The sequence below is a fragment of the Myotis brandtii genome, unplaced genomic scaffold, assembly GCF_000412655.1.
Source record: "Myotis brandtii unplaced genomic scaffold, ASM41265v1 scaffold520, whole genome shotgun sequence".
In the NCBI taxonomy this organism is placed as follows: Eukaryota; Metazoa; Chordata; class Mammalia; order Chiroptera; family Vespertilionidae; genus Myotis; species Myotis brandtii.
This window is the reverse complement of record NW_005369827.1, coordinates 1,959,676-1,980,537: the sequence shown is the minus strand read 5'-3', so window position 1 is coordinate 1,980,537 and position 20,862 is coordinate 1,959,676. Positions and strand designations below refer to the sequence as shown.

General features: G+C 41.4%; 1 protein-coding gene and 1 long non-coding RNA gene across 12 annotated transcripts in view; one reads left to right on the top strand and one right to left on the bottom strand.

Annotated features, from left to right (window-relative positions):
• Nucleotides 1-20,862, top strand: part of APBB2 (amyloid beta (A4) precursor protein-binding, family B, member 2) — a 261,166-nt gene that overhangs the window by 95,855 nt on the left and 144,449 nt on the right. For all 11 annotated transcript variants that reach the window (XM_014548710.1, XM_005877464.2, XM_005877467.2 and 8 more), the window contains one exon: nt 9,362-10,177. In XM_014548710.1, coding sequence (XP_014404196.1) covers nt 9,362-10,177 — 816 coding nt within the window. The remainder of the gene's footprint in view (nt 1-9,361; nt 10,178-20,862) is intronic.
• On the bottom strand, nt 7,312-20,171 carry LOC106728019. Its single transcript, XR_001364250.1, has 3 exons — nt 20,140-20,171; nt 12,622-12,623; nt 7,312-7,323 (listed from the first exon to the last, which is right to left on the bottom strand). It is a non-coding gene; the product is annotated as an uncharacterized LOC106728019 (long non-coding RNA).

Below are 20,862 nucleotides of genomic sequence, written 5' to 3'. Positions count from 1 at the left end.
TTTAGGAACTAAGCTGGCAAATATATAAAGTGATGTGTTTTCCTCTAAATGGGGGTGAACTAATCAAATAGCTGTGGAAATTTCTTATGACCACTGTATTTGGTTATGCTGACTTAGTCATTCTTTCTGTTGGTACTCAAATTGCGTTATTCCTTGGTAGTTATGTAAGAGATAATGAAGCTGTTATCCAGCATGGTTTTTCAATAAGAGCTGCTACTATCATGCATTGGTATAGAATGTAACAAATTTTGCCAAGAAAGCAGTTTTCTTCAGTGGAATATCATATTCCAGCCTATTTTTTTTTTAATTTAAATGGCAGCTAGTAAGGGAGAGTCTGGACCAATAAGTGGAATAAGGTATGCCTCAATCCCATTTTCCACTCTTAGGAGCTGTGACTACTGAGAACCTTTTCAAAAACAAACATACCAAAATCTATACCATTATCTGCTTACAAAATTCTTGTTGAACCTTCAAGATTCAACTTGGGTGTCTCTTCCGAATAGGTCTTAGCTATGACATAGTCAAGTAACTCCCCTATTTTAAGGCTTCTTTCATTGTTTAATATTTTTTTTTGGAATTGACTCGAGGTTAGCTTATTCAAAATTCTTGTTGAACCTTCAAGATTCAACTTGGGTGTCTCTTCCAAATAGGTCTTAGCTATGACATAGTCAAGTAACTTCCCTATTTTAAGGCTTCTTTCATTGTTTAATTTTTTTTTTTAATTGACTTGAGGTTAGCTTATTCCAGAAAACCTGCATCAGTACATTATAGCTTACTACTTTTTTCACCTAAATCAGTATTCCCAGGCTTGATCATTGACTATGTTCACCAGAGTTGGCCAAAAACATCCAGATGCAATGTATTATAGTTATTAAAAATGATACCTACAAAAAGTTTATTATGATGAGGAAATTCATAAGTAAAGGAAAGAAGCAGAATATAAAATATTATCTATACTTTGACTATACCTATGTTTAAAAAATATCAAAACTTGTAGAAAAAGGTAGAGAAAAAATGTAACAAAATGTAAAACATAGCTGCCTTTGAGGGGTGGGGATTTGAGTAACTTTTGTCTTTTATTTTAATTTTGCATTTTTACATTATGTAAACTTTTCTCAAATGAGTTTATAATTACTATAATGATAGAAAAAATGTATCATAAATTTAAAAACTCCATAAGAATGCTTTGAAATCTTCTGTACTTACTGCAAGGTATAAAGGGGGCGTGCCATAAAGCATGTGTTTTTCTAACATGTGCAAAGTGGAGGTCTGCCTGAGAGTCATTTTGAGTGTAAGGGCTGTGTTGCTTCTCACAAAAATGAAGACATAGAGTTATTGCTCCATCCATGCTGGCATCCTCCTTGCTTTTGTTTTATGCTCTTGTTTTTCTTGCTTTGAGGAATAGTGTATCTGTATAGAGCAAGATGCTCTTAAATTTTAGCATTAGCTGAGTCCTTGCTGTCATTTCTTTCTGTTTGCTGCCATGCCGTCCATTGTGTTTGCCGCTGATAGATCAGTACTTTTAGGGGAAAGTGAACCAGTTGTATTTCCTTTTGCTTCCTCTTCTTTGTTTTTATTTTCAGATATTTTAAGACACTAAACATATTTTCCTACTTTATTTTTAAAGTGAAAGCATTAAAGGGATTAGCTCATCCCGATATTTTGTTGCACATTTGGTTCATAGTTCTGTTCTCTTTCCCAGTGTGCCCCAAATATTCATAAAATGGATGGATATTCATGTGATGGTGTTCAGGTAGGTTAGTTCATTTTTACCTAATTTTTTTTTGTGTGTGTGTACCAGCATGAAAGAAATACTGAAATGTTATCACAATAGGAACATTAATTTAAATGTTTCATAATAAATTCTGAAGATAAAAAGCCTTTATAATACTCTTTGACTAGTTCTCCTGGTTATACTTACCTTTTCAGTTACCTGACATCAGCAGACATTGCATGACTCATAGATATGCTTTTCCATTTTAGGGGATTTGCTTTGGAGGAAGATGCAAAACCAGGGATAGACAATGCAAATACATCTGGGGGCAAAGTAAGTAAACAGTGTGGCCCAGTCATTTCAAGGTGTGCTATCAGGCCAAGGGTCATGTGAGCAGGAAGTAAATTTTCAACCACTTTAAGAGTGAGGGATTCTTCAAACCACCACACGTCTTAGCAGGGGCACTTTTATGGAAATTAGAGAAGGGCACTTCTGAGAAGACACAGCCCTACACATCTTGGGTAGTTGGCAGTGCCTCTGGATGAGACAGATGGTGTCTTCACTGCCAGGCAGGTGAAGTCCTTGCCAGGTGTGCAGCTTGGAGAACGGAACAAACGTGGATTTTAGCTCCACATATGCTCTCCACAGCTGAGTGTCCTTAAGCAAAACCTGTACAACCATATGGGATGGACGTGGACCCTGGCTAGGGAGCTGTAGCCTTGGAACTGTAGCATTTTCGCTAGACTTGTTTTTTCTCCCTCAACTATCTTTCTTGACCTCTAGCTGGCTTTTCTACTTATTGGTGACCTGCTGGAGTGGCTCTGCTGTATCAGAGAGAAATTTTAATGTTATTCCCTTTAAAGTTTGTCAAATTTTCATAGGGAATTATATATCAATTATATCTAGAACATATTATTGAAATTATATATTTATATTTAAAATATATTTAAATGTATTTTTTCCAGAACTATTATCTGCCCCTTTGAAAGTAGTTTTTTGTTTTAGAGTAGTGGTTCTCAACCTTCTGGCCCTTTAAATACAGTTCCTCATGTTGTGACCCAACCATAAAATTATTTTCGTTGCTACTTCATAACTGTAATGTTGCTACTGTTATGAATCGTAATGTAAATATCTGATATGCAGGATGGTCTTAGGCAACCCCTGTGAAAGGGTCGTTCGACCGCCAAAGGGGTCACGATCCACAGGTTGAGAACTGCTGCCCTAGAAGTTCCTGGGTGTTGTGTTTCAGACACAGCTTCTTTTAAGGATTCCAGCGATGTCATTGCAGCCTGCTCACTTTCTCTCTGTGTCTTCACTCTACTTGCCCATGTGTTCGGTTCATGCTTATGCAAGAAGCAGGTTCCTTCCATGGTAACTCCTTGAAGCTTTTATCTTCTATGAAGAAGGGAAAAGAGAGCACTTCTCTTCCACTCACTGTGGCAAAGGTCTTAGGATGGGCTGAGTGTGGGTCCCATGCTTTTCCTTGAACCAAGCACCACTGCCATGGGGATTTGCTACTGTGATTGGCTGGGCCTGGGCCTGGTGCCTCATGAAGTCAGGGGTGGAGTCACCTCTGCCTGAAACACAGGGGCTGAATCCCTAGAATGTCATTTCCGTGAGAGCAGGTATTTTTATTGCGTCAGTTTTGTTCACTGCTGTGTCCTCAGCAGTATGGACTGTATCTGCGGTCATGGTACACACCCCAAAAAATCTGTTGAATGGGTGTGGAGGAAGGCTGATTCCTCAGGAAAAATTTGGGGACATTTATCAGAAAAGGAGGAAATACATGCCAGGTTATAATAGATGTTTCTCCATCCTGCAGGAGAGTGATGGCAGGAGTCTCATTAGTTCTTGTAATACTCTTAACTCTGAACTTATATCTAGCTCTGGAATAGGAATTGATCCTCTTGAATTGATGTTGGAATTTGATAGGTAACACTCAGAACAGCATGATGTATAGAGGGGGAGGTGATGGAAAAATCTTGGGCCCTATCCACCTTCCAGAAATCTAGGAGCAGAACCACCCTTGTACTGAAGACCTAACACCCTCATTACACCCCCTCTCAGGGTATTTCTTTCCTTTTCCCCCTCCATAGATTCCATAGGTTGCCTGTTCATTGTGTTGATGGTTTCCTTTCCTGAGCAAATGCTTTTTAGTTTGATGTGGTCCCACATGTTATTTTGTTTTTGTTGCCTTTGCTTTTGGTGTTAAATTAAAAAAAAAAAATCATCGCCAAGACATGTTAAGAAGCTTGTCCCCTATGTTTTCCTCTAAGACTTTTATGGATTCAGGTTTTACTTTCAAGTCTTTAATCCATGTTGAGTTAAGTTTTGTGAATAGTGTAAGAGAGTGGTCCAGGTTCATTATTTGCATGTGGCTGTCCATTTTTCCCAGCACCATGTATTGAAGAGAGTGTCCTTTCCCCATTGTATAGTCTTGGCTCTTTTGGATAATTTAGTTGACTATATATGCATGGGTTTATTTCTGGGCTCTATATTCTGTTCCATTGACCTGTGTGTCTGTTTTTATGCCATCAAATTAAAAAAAAATTTTTAAATGTCACTAATCCTGTGTTTTGACCTTGTGAATATTTCTAAACGTAGTCCATCTCCACGGGTTCTCTGAGACAGCTTCCCCTCAGGGAAGACTTAATCTTCATTAGAAAATTGAGGCCATCAGTTTTGCTTTTCCTTGGTGTGACATCGCGCCTGTCCCCATCCTTATCCCTCACCTTCCTTCTCACCTGAAAAAGTGGCCCTTGTCCTGGGCAAGGCCGACTCTTCCACATCTGCCATGGTCCCTCCTCTCCTCTCCTCACCTGGACCCTTCCTTCTTGGTCTGTCCCTCTTTTGTGTTCCGCTTTCCCCCTCTCTACTGGCCTTTGCTTTTCTGGCCTGTGAACAATAAAACATAACTAAGACTCTCCTTTAGAACACAAACTTCTTCCCACAACGGTGGCTGCTCTGGCTGCTCTTCTCTCTCCCCTGCTTTGTTCACAGTGAAGTTCCTAGAGGCGACCTCTGCCCACCCCTGCCATTCTCCTGAAGCCGATCTGAGAGAGGCCATCAGAGTCCTTATCATCACCCAGTGCACCTGGTGCTTCTTAGTCCTCACCTCTAAGTCCAAGTGCTAACGGAGACTTATCTCCGTGCCCTAGTCATGGAGGAGTGATCAGAGCCGGCACTGTGCAGTGTGAGAGGAAACTTCCTCCAGACCCAAGTCTGCCTGGCCCACCGTGTCCTCTCCCTGTGTCTGGATGAACTGTTAAAGCCTCCCAGTGTTTCCATGTCTGAGCTCTCTCCTACTCAGCGAGTGGTAGTCAGTCTCTAACACCAGATAGCGGAGCAGGAACGTGGGCCCGGCCTACCTCTTTGGCTAGGGAGACAGCCTCTGTCTACCTCTTTCTACTCTTTTCCCTGATGACCACTGATGGTGTAATTGCCTGGTTTACATTGCTTCTTTAATGCCTTGGAAAATGTGCTGGGGGAAAAATGGCTTTCCCCCACCACGTAAGGGAATACCACACACGCACGCACACATGCACGCACTTCAGCTTTAGATTCATTCTTCTTGGGCAGTGGTTCTCAACCTTCTGGCCCTTTAAATACAGTTCCTCATGTTGTGAACCAACTATAAAATTATTTTCATTGCTACTTCATAACTGTAATGTTGCTACTGTTATGAATCATAATGTAAATATCTGATACGCAGGATGGTCTTAGGTGACCCCTGTGAAAGGGTTGTTCGACCGCCAAAGGGGTTGAGAACCGCTGTTCTTGGGTATTTAGAGTGACACTGTTGTGAGGAAGTTGGAAATCTGCTGGCTTCTTAAAAGGCTGCTGTTGAAGTGCTTGCTCCTCTCTGCCTTGGGGTCAAGTCCACACTCTTGGAGCATGTCTTGTCAGACTCTGCCTGATCCCTCCACCTCCCCCTTTACCAGCTCTCCTTTCATGTCTTCATTTGCTCAGATGACATAGATGGTAACCTGCCCTCTCTTACCTTCAGATCCTCTCCAACCTAAGGTGGGATGACAACTTCCTCCTCTGTACCTTCCTCCACGCCCACCTAGTTGATCTCTATCACTCTGTTGTGTGTTTGTCTTCCACAGGCTGAAAGCACTTGAGGTGCCTTGATTTCCCCATTCCCAGCACAGTGCCTGGTAGGAAGAAGGTGCTCAGTAAATGCTTGCCTGGGGTATGGTGGCCAGAGACAAAGTGTACGGGGAAGGAGGGAGCTGTGAAATAAGAGTGATCCCTGTAGGGACCGAGCTCTTATAGATGCCAGGCACTGGGCTAAAGGCTCCACAGTCTTCTCTCTCAGTCCCCATTGAAGCTCACTGAGGTGTAGGTACTGTTATCTACATTTGAAATGGGGAGTTGAAGTAACTTGTCTGTTATGTTAAGGAGTTTGGCTTTATTCTTAGCCTTTTTTACTTCAAAGAAAACAACCAAATAGTAGAAGGTTTAAAGAGACATGGTAAGATTTTCTTTCCTTTAAAAAAAGAAACACATCGCCCAGCTGGTGTGGCTCAGTGGTTGAGCATCGACCTCTGAACCAGGAGGTCCTGGTTCGATTCTCATTCAGGGCTTACTAGTATGTCCAGATTGCAGGCTCGATCCCCAGAAGAAGCCGCGCAGGCAGCAGCCAATCAATGATTCTCTCTCATCACTGATGTTTCTATCTCTCTCTCCCTCTCCCTCTCCCTTCCTCTCCAAAATGAAAAATGTATTTGAATGTTTTTTGTTTTCATAATAAAACCCTTCTAGACCCAATTTCTTTATCCTTTCCTATTAGTCTACTTACTCTTTGTGTATCTCTGTAATAAGACCATTTCGATCACTCACATCAAATAGGAAGGTTAATTTTGGGGCCTTGGTAGGCAGCCCTGGGCTCTGTCCCTTGAATAAAAGGGGTGAGAGTTGCTCACATTTATTGCTACGTCCTATGCTAAGCTTTCTGCGGGCATTTCTCACCGCAACCTGGTACTATTATTGTTCCCATTTTTCAGACAAGGAAACTAAAGGTCTGGTGTCCTAGATTACTCAGTTGGTGAGAATCATGGACAGGGCTCGAGCCTGTCTCTCTGACCCCAAGGTCTGTGTTCTTATCTCAGGCCACTGCCTGTCACTTTTGGGGGCCTTTCTCTTGCAGCCTGAGTCTGTCTAGGGCTTTGCTAACCTACTTCATGACCCTTTTGAACCCAAATGACTGCCTCGCAGATATGTCATCCCCTGGAGACACTGTAACTGCACAGAATTCCCTGGGCTGCCTTAGTGCTAGATCCGACCTTTCAGATGACACCATCATTTCACATCTAAGGCACACTCACAGTGTTCAGGCTTTGATCTATAAAAACAACATATACAGAGCCGTTTGCGTAGGATGGTCCTGTTGTTCTAACTTAACCCTCCGAAAACCCCCTGTGATTTCTAGCGAGCAGAAGGGTTACAAGGCCATAGGGAGGGTGATGGGCTCCAAAGGCCGATGCGGACGTGGCTAAAGTGTTTATCTGTCACACCCAGGACATGAAAGTGACTTCGATATTAAATCACCTGGAAATGTTGATGGTGTTCTTTCGGAAAATGTTTATGTTTATAAACAAAAATTTCTCCCTAATAACACTGCTGGAATGTAGAACCTGGCATAAAATAGCCTTATGAAATTTCTTGCCATGCCTTTTTAAACGCCAGCAGATTTCCAACTTTCTCATAATAACGTCAATCTAAATACCGAGAGTCTAGAAGTAACTCTCCCTTGTGTGTCTGCGTGGTGGGTGTGTGTCTCGGGGAAAACTTCATGTGGGTTCAAGATGGGCTCTTCTCGTAACAAATGCTACACCTGAGTGAGGTTGAATTAGAAATGGAAACATATGTTTTCCATAAAATGGTAGTAGCAGCCCAAACAGTATTATTATTATTTTTTTAAATTTAGTCTCAAAGTATTGTTTGAAAGGGAGAAACACACTCGATTCTCTGTTCCTGTGACATGAAGCCCAAGTGCTGAGGTGGGTCCTGGGTGAGCAGCAATTCTCCTAAATAATAATTCTGCAGAATGGGGCCCAAGGGTGGGTCACTTTGGACTACAGCCCTTAACTGTCTCTGTGGGCTACACGGTCATTCTGCTGTAGAAGTGGACACTGCCTAGGCTGTGTAGACGTTGCCTAGTTTCCTAGAAGCATGCAGACTCTAGATGAGTGGGGGATCCTTGTCTAGAACAGCCCATCCCGTGTACTTGGTGATAGAAAGAGATGCCTCTCAGCTCCTGAAGGGAACATTCTTGCCTTCCTCTCCTGTGGAGGTCCCTGTTGTGCCTGGGGGAGGATGAGGGAGTTGTCACAGTGCAATTTTAGGAATGTTAGGAGCTGTGCTCCGGCTCACCCACTGCGGTGGAGAACTCGCTGAGGTCTCTGTGGAGGGCAGAGGATCAGATAAGAAAGAAGTCATTCCTCACAGGCTGAGAAATGTGAAACCTCAGGAATTCTCGCTGATGAATTTTATTCCCTTCTAGTCTGAGAAACTGTTCTTTCTTCCTAGCAAGAGACACATGGAATAAATCACTGATGGTGTGAACAATATTCGAGATAAATGCAACTGTCAGATAGTTGCCTAGGCGTTCTGCAAGGGCACCTGGTGCTGCAAGCAGCTGAGTCTGTAGTTTAATTCAGTGGAACGTAGTCAGGCGCCTTTGGGGCTCCACGTCTTGAAGTGAAGGGCTCAATGCTACATTATTAGTAATTGTGTGTGTGTGTGTGTGTGTGTGTGTGTGTGTGTGTGTGTGTGTGTTTCTTTAGCAATTAAGGCATTTCACCAACATTTCTGTTTAATACAAACACTAAGCCCAAGTCAGAAATGTTTACAAAGACATTAGCAAAACACTCTAATGGAGGTGTGATTTTTCTAGGCATTCCGAACACAATTTCTAAACACGATTGAGAAAAATTACCTTGGATGTATAGTGCATCATTGAACAGGGACCGTTCAGGTTAATTAAGAAAGCTGTAGCCTCAGAGGATTTTAAAACATATTTTTTATTGATTTCAGAGAGGGAGAGGGAGAGAGAGAGCGATAGAAACATCAACAATGAGAGAGAATCATTAATTGACTGCCTCCTGCATGCCCCCTACTGGGGATCCAGCCCACAACTCCGGCATGTGCCCTGGTTGGGAATCGAACCATGACCTCCTGGTTCATAGGTCAACACTCAACCAGTGGGCCACACTTGCTGGGCCCCAGGGGATTTTGAGCAGTTTTTTTGTTGCCTGAGGGAACAACGGGATAGAAATGTGGTGTAAATGTTTAGAAAGGAGGCCATTTTCAAGGTTGTGGAAAATGAAGCCATCTGAATGCTCCCATATGAATTCAAAAGAGAGACACTTTTTAATTTTAGGTAAAACTTGGACCCTCAGACCTCTTGGCTCTTCTGTAAATTGGCTTTTGGGAGCCCACAGTTAGCCTTTCATTTGCTCCTATTCGATATAGAAGCAAATGGTGACAATAAAGAGGAAAATGGGTCAATTTTACAAGAACATGTGCAACTGACAGACGCCTTCATTCTCTCAAATTTCTGCATAAAAATGTTTGCTCGCTCTGTATGCTAAGTGGTTTCATCATGTCAGGCAGCTAACGCCCGTTCCCTTTGTTTTCCAGCTGCCGCGGGTGTAGACACTTTGGCGGTGTTTATGGCCAGCAGCGGAACCTCAGATGTCACGCATCGGAACAGCCCGGTCACACCACCGAATACCCTTAATCTCCGTTCCTCCCACAATGAACAGTTGAATGCCGAAATCAAGCACACGGAAGCCAAGAACAGCACACCCCCCAAATGCAGGAAAAAATATGCACTAACTAACATCCAGGCAGCCATGGGCCTCTCTGACCCCGCCGCACAGCCTCTGCTGGGAAATGGCTCGGCCAACATCAAGCTGGTGAAAAACGGGGAGAACCAGCTCCGGAAGGCTGCAGAGCAGGGACAGCAGGACCCCAACAAAAACGTCAGTCCCACTGCCGTCATCAACATAACTTCTGAGAAGTTAGAAGGCAAAGAGCCCCAGCCGCAGGATTCCCCGGGGTGTGAAATTTTACCCTCCCAACCCAGGAGAACCAAGAGCTTCCTCAATTACTATGCAGACCTGGAAACCTCAACCAGAGACCTCGAGCCGGACACGGGCAGCCAGCATGGGGTCGTGGAGGAGAAGTCGCAGGCAGGCCAGGGCCAGGCCTCCACCGTCATTGGGAATGGTGACATGCTGCTGCAGAAACCAAACAAATCCCAGTTCAGCCCCGAAGATGGCCCAGTAGCCACAGTGTCATCCAGCCCCGAGACCAAGAAGGATCATCCGAAAACAGGGGCCAAAACGGACTGTGCCCTGCACCGGATCCAGAACCTGGCGCCCAGCGACGAGGAGTCCAGCTGGACCACACTGTCCCACGACAGCGCCTCGCCCAGCTCCCCGGACGAAGCAGGTACCCATGGGAAAGGTGTCGGGAGGGGGCCCTTGCTTTTGGTGTTTTCAGTTATTGATGGAATTCATCTCTAGACTGACTCAAAAAATCCATTTGTGGCAAGAGGAACATGATCTTTGGGGGTAAAACTGGGCAATTTGTGTGGCAAAGATATCCTTTAACAGTTTTATTTTGATTCATATCTAAGTTGTTCTTTCTGGGAAGCAGTTTTGTAAAAGAAATAGGTCCTTGATGGTAGGTACAGTAAAACACCTCTGTCTAAAAACTGTGCTGCCAGTGCTTAGGTGAACTATTTCTTTATACTGTCTAGAAATATTGGGTTTTGTTAAGCAAAATAATAAAAGAAATACAGTTGCTGGGGACAAGATATAACCCAGTTAAGAGAACCAGCGATTTTAAAGTTCTCAGCAGAACGTATTTATGTTCAAGCTAATGAAAAGTTAATAGTCTGGTTATTAAAAGACCATCTCCCTTTTGACTTTTACTGGAGAACATTTTATTAGCCTTGTTTAAGTGATATTTGAAAATGAGAAAGTGATGTTTCTTTTAAAATATGTTCAGCAGTTTAGGATTTTAGCTAGTCTAATTGACTTTTGTCCATATCAATGACGTCTTCAGGCTTGTCAGAGGAGTCAAAATTGTGACAGAAATAAACAGGTTCCTAAAAGTTAGCTACTTTTAACCTCAGTTTTCCATAGTCCTCCACTATACTGATCATAAAACTAACAGATGTGGAGAACGTTGTTGTACCTGAAGTCTCGCAAAGGTGTATTTCTGTAACATAACCTTGCAGCCACCCTGGTGGGTCCCTATGTGAGTGTGGTAGATAGAACCACCAGGGAAGGAAGTAACATTTTCCCATCCTATACGGCAGAGAAACTACAAGGATTACAGATAAGGAAAAGGGAAGGAGAAAGTTAAGACGTTAACTTGTTTAAAAAAAGTTTTTGAAATGCCCTTTAAAAATCACAGTACTTTAAGTGATGGATTTCATCAGCCTGCTGTAGCTGGTAATGGCAGTGGGGAGGTTGAGGTGAGTCTATTTCATCTTGAAAATGTCTAGCCCTGCTATTATTGGGAACATAATTATGCTTGGTAATGTTACTGAGTTCACAACTCTATTACTTTTCATCCATTGAGAGAATTCATATCCTATAGCTGATGGCACTGTCGCCTGCTGGTGTTTGAATCTATAGAGATAACGAGTATCTCACACACACCCTAACTCAACCTCCTATTTTCACACATCTCCCTCGCACCCCTCCCTGCTCATGCAGACGTGGCTGCTCTCTGTGGTAGTTCAATTTTAAATTTTACTGGAAGTTATTTAATGAACAGTAAAGTCTCCTCTGCTCCCACTCTAGTTCTTTTCCCAATGACGACCACTACTTCTTTTCTTAAAGTTGTTTTCTTTCAAAAACATTTTATGCATATACCCACATCTATAATAAATTTTAAAATATACCCGATTTTTTACTGTAAAAGGGCCTGGAGAAACTTTCTCGGTAGATGGTAATGTTTAGTGTGGATGTATGGTTGTATACATTTCTCAAAAGTCTTTAAAAAGTTTGTCACAATGATAAAATACTAGTGTAAATTCCTTTACAAAAAATAAAATATACCCAAATTTTATGATAATGATCTTATTAACGAGTCCCTACTTTTTAGAGATATACTAATATACTACTATATAGAATGGTATAATATATAATATAACATAACATAATATAAACTGATATAAATAATATTCAGTATGGACTTTTCTCCAGAATAATTGGGGTGGGGTTAAAAAAAAAAGAAACAAAATTGCCCCTAAGCTGGTAATCATTAAAGGGGGGTACATGAGGGTTCATTGTTGTGTTCTCTCAAATTTTATATGTTTAAAATTTTCCACAATAAAAACTTAAAACAGCCCAGTGGCTCAGTGGTAGAGTGTCGACCTATGAACCAGGAGATCACAGTTCAATTCCCCGTCAGGGCATATGCCAGGGTTGCAGGCTTGATCCCCAGTAGGGGGTGTGCAGGTGGCAGCCAATCAATGATTCTCTCTCATCATTGATGTTTCTATCTCTCTCTCCCTCTCCCTTCCTCTCTGAAATCAATGAAAATATATTTTTTTAAAAAGTTACATTAGATTGTTTTATAAATGCTTTGCTTTTTTCACTTAAATATATATTTTGTGGAACTGTCCATATCAGGACATTCAGGCTTTTTTAAGTATTAGGTGTGCTATTCCATCATATTCAAGCTCTGTGAGTTCCTTAACAGTTTCTCACCACTGAAATTTAGATGGTTGTGTCCCTAGCCCCATCGCTCGTGGAGTGCTGGTGTCAGGAAGGGCCTGCGGAGAGCTCAGAGTCTGCTGAAATGTGCAGTCCTCTCCATCCACTGCGGCTCTCGCATCCCTCTGCTCATTGCTCCTCGCTCCTGTGGCTTCTCTACACGACTCATTACAGTGCGTGCATCATGGGAACTGGATGAGGGTTTTCTGACACGTTGAGGGATATGTTCATTTTTCTCCCTTAAGGTCAGTTTTGAAGACCTTAGAATTTTAAAGTATGGGTGACAGTATGGTGATGGCCCTGAATGGGCTGCTAAGGACTGATATTTTGAATCGAATATGCTGGGAAGAGTGTGTTAGCTGTGACTCTAAAGCAGTGAGACTGAGTTTTTTAAAACATACTGGAGGCCAAACCTGTGCTATCCTTCAAAATGGTCCCTTTGGGATCTCCGTGCCTATTTCAGCATGCTGCAGTGTCTCCAGATATGAATCCTATATAATAAAAGCATAATAGGCTAATTAGACCGGATGTCCTTCCAGACGACCTTCTGGACAAAGCCGAGACTGCGAGGGCTGAGGCAGAGGCAGCCGCCGCAGTGGCGGGGGGCCAAGCCCCTTGCACGAATTTTGTGCATTGGGCCTCTAGTCCTATATAATAAAGAGCTAATATGCTAATTAGACCAGATGGCGGAAGGACCAGTGGGCTGGGGGTGGGGCCTAGAGACAACCAGGGCTGCAAGGGCCAAGGCAGCTGGGGTCGTGAGGGTTGTGGAACTACCCTTGCACGAATTTCGTGCATTGAGCCTCTAGTATTAAAATATTGGGGAATTCTTTTGGAATTTCCTGAGAGCCAGTTGTGAATGCCTACTGAATAGAAACCTCTACTTCATGATAACACTTTGGAGTTTCAGGTAGTGACCACCATATAAATTAGTGAGTGAAATAAAATAAGCAATTATTCAGAATTGCTATTGCTTTTTCTTTCATCTTTCCTGTGAAGCATAGTGTGTACAATGATCACAATCAGTTTAAATTAAACATTGTATGTTTCACTTCTAATAGCAAAATTAATGTTTATTCTGTATATTTTATATAGTATACCCGTGTTTATATATAATACACACAAACACTGACTATTGAAGAAGAAAAAATAGGAGCAAACATTTTGTAAAATAGTAGTATGCACTGTGATAGTTCATACATAGAAATAGTGTATATATGTGCTTCCTCACTGTGTATTAAGTAAATACTCATCACTGTGGTGTGTGCCCTGTGGCTAAATCAGGATGACACAGTTATCTTTGAGTTGCAGACTTTGTGCTTTGGGGAGCCTAGAAAAAGAGAACAGATGCATCCCTACCTTAGGGGCATCCTTCCCAAGTTAGAATGCTGTTTGTAAAATAAAGAGTACCGACTAATTCAGAGATTCGTGATGTCCTATTCCCCTTTCTGAATTGCCCCCTCCAGCATCTTAGTACCTTTTTTTTTGCACAATCCTATGTGTACAATATGTTGCTCCTCTTTTCCTCCTCGTCTGTCCTTTGAGAAAACAAGAGGCTATTCTATAAAAGGAAAGCATCTATGAAATTACTGAGTTTCATAAGAGTTTCAAAAAGTCCAGAAGCATGCCTTCTCCTAGATGCTAAAAGAAAAGCGTTGGTAGTTGAAAGTGAGGACTTTTAATGTTAGAATTTGGCCAGAGGTCCCACCTCCTCAGTGGCCCTAGGTGTGCACAGGGGCTCAGGTAAACTAAGTTGATGGGATTGTGTGTGTGGTCTCTCTGTTGATCACCTGGTGTCTTATGTTTGCTTCATGAAAACTTTTGGAAGAGGCAACATTTCGGTGCTACCTGGGTACAGTTGCCTTGCATTGCAGATGGATCCCTGTTGCGCAGGAATTTGAATCCTTTGATGTTATAAATTGATTGGCTTTCACTCTCCAGGCACACAAAGGGGAACTCTTTTGCAAGCTGGATAGTTGGGGAGGGTGGAAGCCAAGGCACAAACTTGATTATATCAATCTCATTTGGCAGCACTTTTTATTTCTGGCCTTAGCTAGCTTAAGAATGTTAGAGCATTGGATACGTTTATATTAACACTTTTAGGAACTTCTTCTAAATGTTCATTTTATGTCACATTGCTCTGGTAATTTCAACCATAAATGATTTTTAAATTGCTTTTTAAAAGCTCCCAATCCCTTTAAAACGGAAAAAAGAAAATTCCAGAATATCGGAAATGCTGTTTTCAGCTGGTTTGCCCCCATTGAATTAATTTCAATCTTTTAAACACCCTTTAGTGATTCACTGGCCTTCTCAGTTGACAGTTCCATGATGTGACAGGAGGAATTCAAGGAGACAGATGTGAGATGTTTCCAAAATAGCCTGCACACATTGTGTCCTGGGGTTGATCATGTGATTTCCAAATTAGATTTTAGTACCTCGGGAGTAAGATGTATAAAAATATTTCTTATCTCACCCCATGAACTTAAGGAAGAAAATGATTTTGCTCAATTAAATCTTTTTAGAACATTCTAGAGAAAAAAAATTGATTCAATTGAACATTCACGATAGTTTTTGGTTGTTTTGCATTATAAAATATTATACTAGATACTTGGGGGTGGGGGGGAATAAAGATAAACATAATGAAATGGGTGGCAGCAAAATATCTTAACAGTCAGTAAGCACAAGACAGAAGATAATTCAAGACAGAACCAGGAAGGGGCTATAAGAGGTTAGGGCGCTGTGGGATTGATGCTTGTAGGAAGGAGAAACGTAATTGATTGGGATGTGGAAGTTAGGGTTCTTGATGTTATCTGTGCTGGAAGTTGAATAGACTTTCATTGGATGGATATCTGGGGAGATCATTGCCCTTTAGAGCTGTTAAAAAGTAAGGAATCACTTTCATTTCTTTTACACTGATCACTAAAGAAGTTTAAGTCATAACTTTTACCCCACTCTTCTCTGCTTTACTGGCATTTTGAAAATAAAAATTTTAGTTCCTATTTTAGCAAGTTTTTTAGCTTCTGGGGAAAGAGGAGTGCAGACCAAGAGTGGCTGCTTAGGAAGGGACAGGGCGGAGTCCTGTCATAGCCCTGCATGAGGTGCTCCCAGAAGTGCCAGGTGATGCTGATGCCCTTAATGGAAGGTATGTAGCCTGTAAGATTGTGACTCGGTGGAATCATAGACACAAAAATACTACTGGCCATGTTCAGATGTTTTCTGGTCTAATTTCATCATGAACTATCTGCTCAGACTCATTATCCTCACAACAGAATCTTAAATCAATACATGCATAGTTACCATTGTTCATTAGTTCATCTATTCATTCTTCCTCATTTGTTCATTCATATGTACATACACATGCCAGTTATTTTTCAGAAGTCTACTCTGTGAGCTGTGCTAGATACCCAAGACATAGAAATAAATTAGAACTGTGACCTCAAATAGCTCAAACACTGTTAGTTTCCTGTCTCCATGGAGAATGTTCCCACCATATATAGAGTGCTTTCTAAAATGTGTCCCATTTGGCACATGTCACATCTTAGTAAGAACAAGAAATAAAGCCCAGATCCTGGGCAGCCTAAGTTTATAAGCAAAGAAGAGGAGATGTTTAGATGTGTTATTAGTTTCTCAGGGCTGCTGTAACAAATCACCAACACTTGGTAGCTTAAAGCAACAGAAATTTATTCTGTCTCAGTTCTGGAGGACAAAAGTCTGAAATCAAGGTGTCAGCAGGATGACTCCTTCCTTGACTTTTCCAAGCTTCTGACGGTTCCTAGCGATGCTTGGCATTCCTGGGCTTGTGGCCGCCATCAGTGCAACTCTGCCTCTGGCTTCCCATCCCCTTGCTATAAAGACACCAGTCATTGGATTTAGGGCCTCCTCCAATCCAGTATAACTCCCTCTTAATTTAATTGATTATATCTGCAAGACTCTATTTCCAAATGAGGTACATTCTGAGGTCATGAGTAGGCATGAATTTTGGGGAGACTATTTAACCCAGTACAGATGTTTCATAGATAATGTCTTACTGTATGCAACACAGAGGAGATGTGAGAGGATGTTTGTAAGAATTATTATATTCAGTGTTTTTGAGAAGGAAAGCTAACATTTGCAGGCATTGTGAGAATTGATAGACTCCCAGAAGTGCCAGCTGATGCTAATGCCCTTAATGGAAGGTATGTAGCCTGTAAGATTGTGACTCAGTGGAATAAAATATGCTGCAAGGGACCTCAAGATAGTTTTGGGTTCCCTTCATCCAAATTCTTCATTGTAAAGATGAGGAAACTTAGGTATGGACCTGATACTGTTGAATCTGAAACCACAAACCCAACTGAGATTGGGGGAAAGTATGGAAAAGGCAGGAAAAGATAAGAATGATATAATAAAGCTTAACATTTAACAGTGTGGCTCAGTTCTGAAGGGTGGGATAGTTCAGTGTACTTGGCATGTGGAGATGGGGTTATTCTTTGTGATCAAAGCTTATAATAGCCATGTTTTTCTTAGCTCTGTTTAAGAGACATTGCTTTCCAAATATTCAGGATTTTCTTAGGAGCTATCTATAATAATAAAAGCGTAATATGCTAATTAGACCAGACGTCCCCCCAGATGACCTTCCGGACAAAGCCACGGTGGTGGGGGCTGAGGCAGAGGCTGCCACCGTGGCGGCAGGGGCCGAGCCCCTTGTACGAATTTTGTGCATCGGGCCTCTAGTGTAGAATATAAAAGAAAACAATGACCCTAACTTTAGAGCAACGCACAGGCAATATGATGTCGTGAAAGTTTCACAAATGGGCAGTGCTGGAAAGCCTACAGGCAACCCACAGGCAGGCTGTGTCCAGTAGATGGTGTTTTAGAAGACTTTGAGTTCAATGCCAATGCTTAGAAATTGGAAACTTTTATAAAAATGTGGGTCTCTTATTTTTCTCGTAAATCCAGAAATCTCATGACACTCTGCTCAAATGCCAAATAGGCAACACTCAGCGGCAGCTTTAGATGGCTCCTGTCCTCGGCACAGTCACTGGGCTTGTGGACCCTGCTCCATGTGTTCGTCGACTCAGCCATCATGTACACATGAAACTTACGGTAGAAAGAACTGGGCTGATGTTGATCTTGCCTGTGACGGCTGCATGCAAGTGTAGTGCCATTGTAGCAACATCCGTGTATCTATAGACTTCTTTTAATCATAGTCATTCTAGTCTCAGTCCCATGCCTTCTGGTAGAATTATACAGTGTGACATGAACTATTAAGCAAAACATGTTTGAAATTTCCAAAGTCATCGTTAGATGACTCCTCAGAGCTCTTCCATCTGTTAATCTGGTTAGAGGAGGGAAAACATTAGCTTTTCAAAAGCTGGGATGTGGGTGGTTCATAAATTTTTGTACCCCAAGTCTGATTCAGTTAATATACCCAGTCCGCTTTCATAAATGTGAGGATAGTTACCAATTACCCTTATAATTTATATATTGTGCTTATCTACTAGAAACCTTGGGTGTAAAATGGTGAAATAAAAGCTTCATATTCAAACAGATTTGACTGGAAAAATCCAATTAGTCGACTGTTAGAAAATTGTCAGCATTCCATATGGAATGGTCAGAAAGTGAGAGAACAGGATAAAACACAAACTCCAAAATATTGGTGTTGGTATCTAAGAGAGGAGATAATACTTATCGTGTGTAAGATTTTATTGTTGGTTTGCTTTCCTTAGATTTGTTCTTGAGAATGACAATTTAATTCCTGCAAGAATTCTTCCTTAATATCATTAGATACATTGGTGGTTGATTAGTTTTCTCCCTCCGTATTTGAAGAAGTCTTCCTATAGAATTGCACTGAACTGGTACATCTGGGATATTATAATGGTAGATTTCCATCCTATAAGTGACTTGTCTAAGAAGCTGATTTCAGTCTGTTGGCTTGTTACCAGGATCTTTCTCTCATACATATGGTAGTGTATGTGGTGGTTAGGTATACAAGATGGCTGGCTCATGAAAACCTATTTAATCCCTAATAGACATGTAGAGTAATCATAACAGAACCATAAAACAGTTTCTCAGAATGTTATAGAAGAAAATGTTCTATGTGGAATTGTCAGAAAGTGAGAGAACAAAGATGACCCCCAGCTCCAAATCATTGGGAAGGGGCTGATGGGAGGTATAGCAGAAGATCAAGGACTGGGGCTGTGGAGACACCTGCTGATGGAAGCCTCTAGGGACACTTGTTAGTAATGGGCTAATTCTCCACTTTGCTTTTCTGTGTTTGCTCCAGGTTATAATCTGTGGGGGACCTTTGACCAACATTCCTTTCATCCCTTGCTCACTGTGGACAAGGGAGACATTCCTTGGCTTCCTGCCCTTCCTCTCTTTCCCCAGAACAGGCCCCAGCCTCTCATGATTTCTGAGTGGCTTTCACCTTTTAGTTGATGTCTTATCCATCTGCCCCCTGCATGTGTTATGGAACAAGGGCCCTGAGTTATAGAATGGATTCAAGTCCATCATGTCTTTAATGGAGGTAAGGATAATTGGTTTGGTAAACTCTAGACTGTTTATTTGAAGAGTACTTTAGTGAGGATGACACTCACATACTTCCTATGGATGAATGTCTCCTGCGTTCCTACTGTATGTAAGGAACTGAGCTAGTGTTCTGGATGAGTCGGTGATTGAGGCACAATGCTTCCTTCGAGGAACTCACAGGCCCCTTCCTCAAGATTCTTTCAAATCTCTTTAACTCTCTTACGGCATTTACCGCCTTCTGGGTTTTAGAATCCAACATCCTGATTGGTTCCAGCTCCATCAGTTTCTTAACCTCTGAGCCCCAACTTTCTTATCTTTAACGTGGGAATAATAATACTACCGACCTTATGGGATTGTTCTATAAAGCCCTTGGCACAAAAGCTGGCCCACAAGAAGCATTTTTTGAAATGTTAGTTATCATTATAATTAGTCTTATCTTTCCTATGAGGTAGAAAGCTTCTTCAGGATATAGGTTGTTTTGCCTTTGTTCTTGTTGTTTTTAAATCCCCAGAAATAAATCTATACACAGGGTACTCATGTTTGAGTGAGTGATGAGCATAACAAGTACATTGTATTATTTACACGAGCAGTACAACATATTAAAGGTAATAGTTTACCTCCAAGAAGTTCACAATAATTAGAGAAATGCGTAAATCCTCTGCTCCTCAGATGCTAATGTGCAGGAAAGTCTCCAGAGAGCTTGTTGAAATGCAGGTTATGACTCTGTAGGTCTGGGCTGGAGCCTCAGATTCTGCATAAAAAAAAAAAATGTTTTCATTCTTAAAAATGTGGACATTCTGCATTTTTAACAAGCTCTTTTAGATGATATTGATACAGGCTTCTGGTGTTCGACCACATTTTGAGTGGTAATTCTGGATTATAAGCTCAGGGGGAGGGATGCAGTCTGTTCCGTTCCCTGCTGTATTCTGAGCACATAGAAGAAATAGAGCCTGGGGCATGCTTGTGGGGGAAAATAAAGTGCAATAAATACATTTATCTCAAAATGATCCCAGAGGATTATTTGCCAAGTATGTAGGACAGATAAAGGTCATGACGTTCCAGACAAAGCATTTCTTGATTTGCAGGGCTCATGTAATGCATGAAGAAGACAGAATTGAAAGATGATAGTGTTTAGAGAAGTAAAGAAGGAGTGAGTACACAGGAAGAAGAAACGAGGAGAAAGCAAGAGAAGAGATTGCTCAAAGGCAGTATTCTCAAACTTTTTGGTCTTGGGGACCCCATTACACTTTCAAAAAGTACTGAGAACCCCAAAGAACTTTTGTTTACATGGAGTATATCAATATTTATTGTATTAAAAATTAAAAGATAGCCGAACCGGTTTGGCTCAGTGGATAGAGCGTCGGCCTGCAGACTCAAGGATCCCAGGTTCGATTCCGGTCGAGGGCATGTACCTTGGTTGCGGGCACATCCCCACTGGGGGGCGTGCAGGAGGCAGCTGATCGATGTTTCTCTCTCATCGATGTTTCTAACTCTCTATCCCTCTCCCTTCTTCTCAGTAAAAAAATCAATAAAATATATTTAAAAAAAAATTAAAAGATACATTTAAATTTTATTTATTTAAAAAAAGTAAGAAATCCATTAACATGAACAGAATAAAACATATTGTTTGAGACATAACCATTTTTTTCAAAGCCAACAACAATTTTATAAGAAAAGTAATGTTTTATTTATTTGAAAATCTCCATAATGTGTGTCTTACTTCTACCTTTAGTGCATTTCAATAAACATGGTTAAAGTAGATGAAGAAAGTCCTGCTGGCCTCATGCAGCTTTGTAGAAGGAAAAGAGGGATATTCTAATAGTCTTTTCAGGCAATTATGACTATTCTTTTTTTATGTTACACCAAAGCTTGATAATTGGTAGTTTGTTAAAGGTT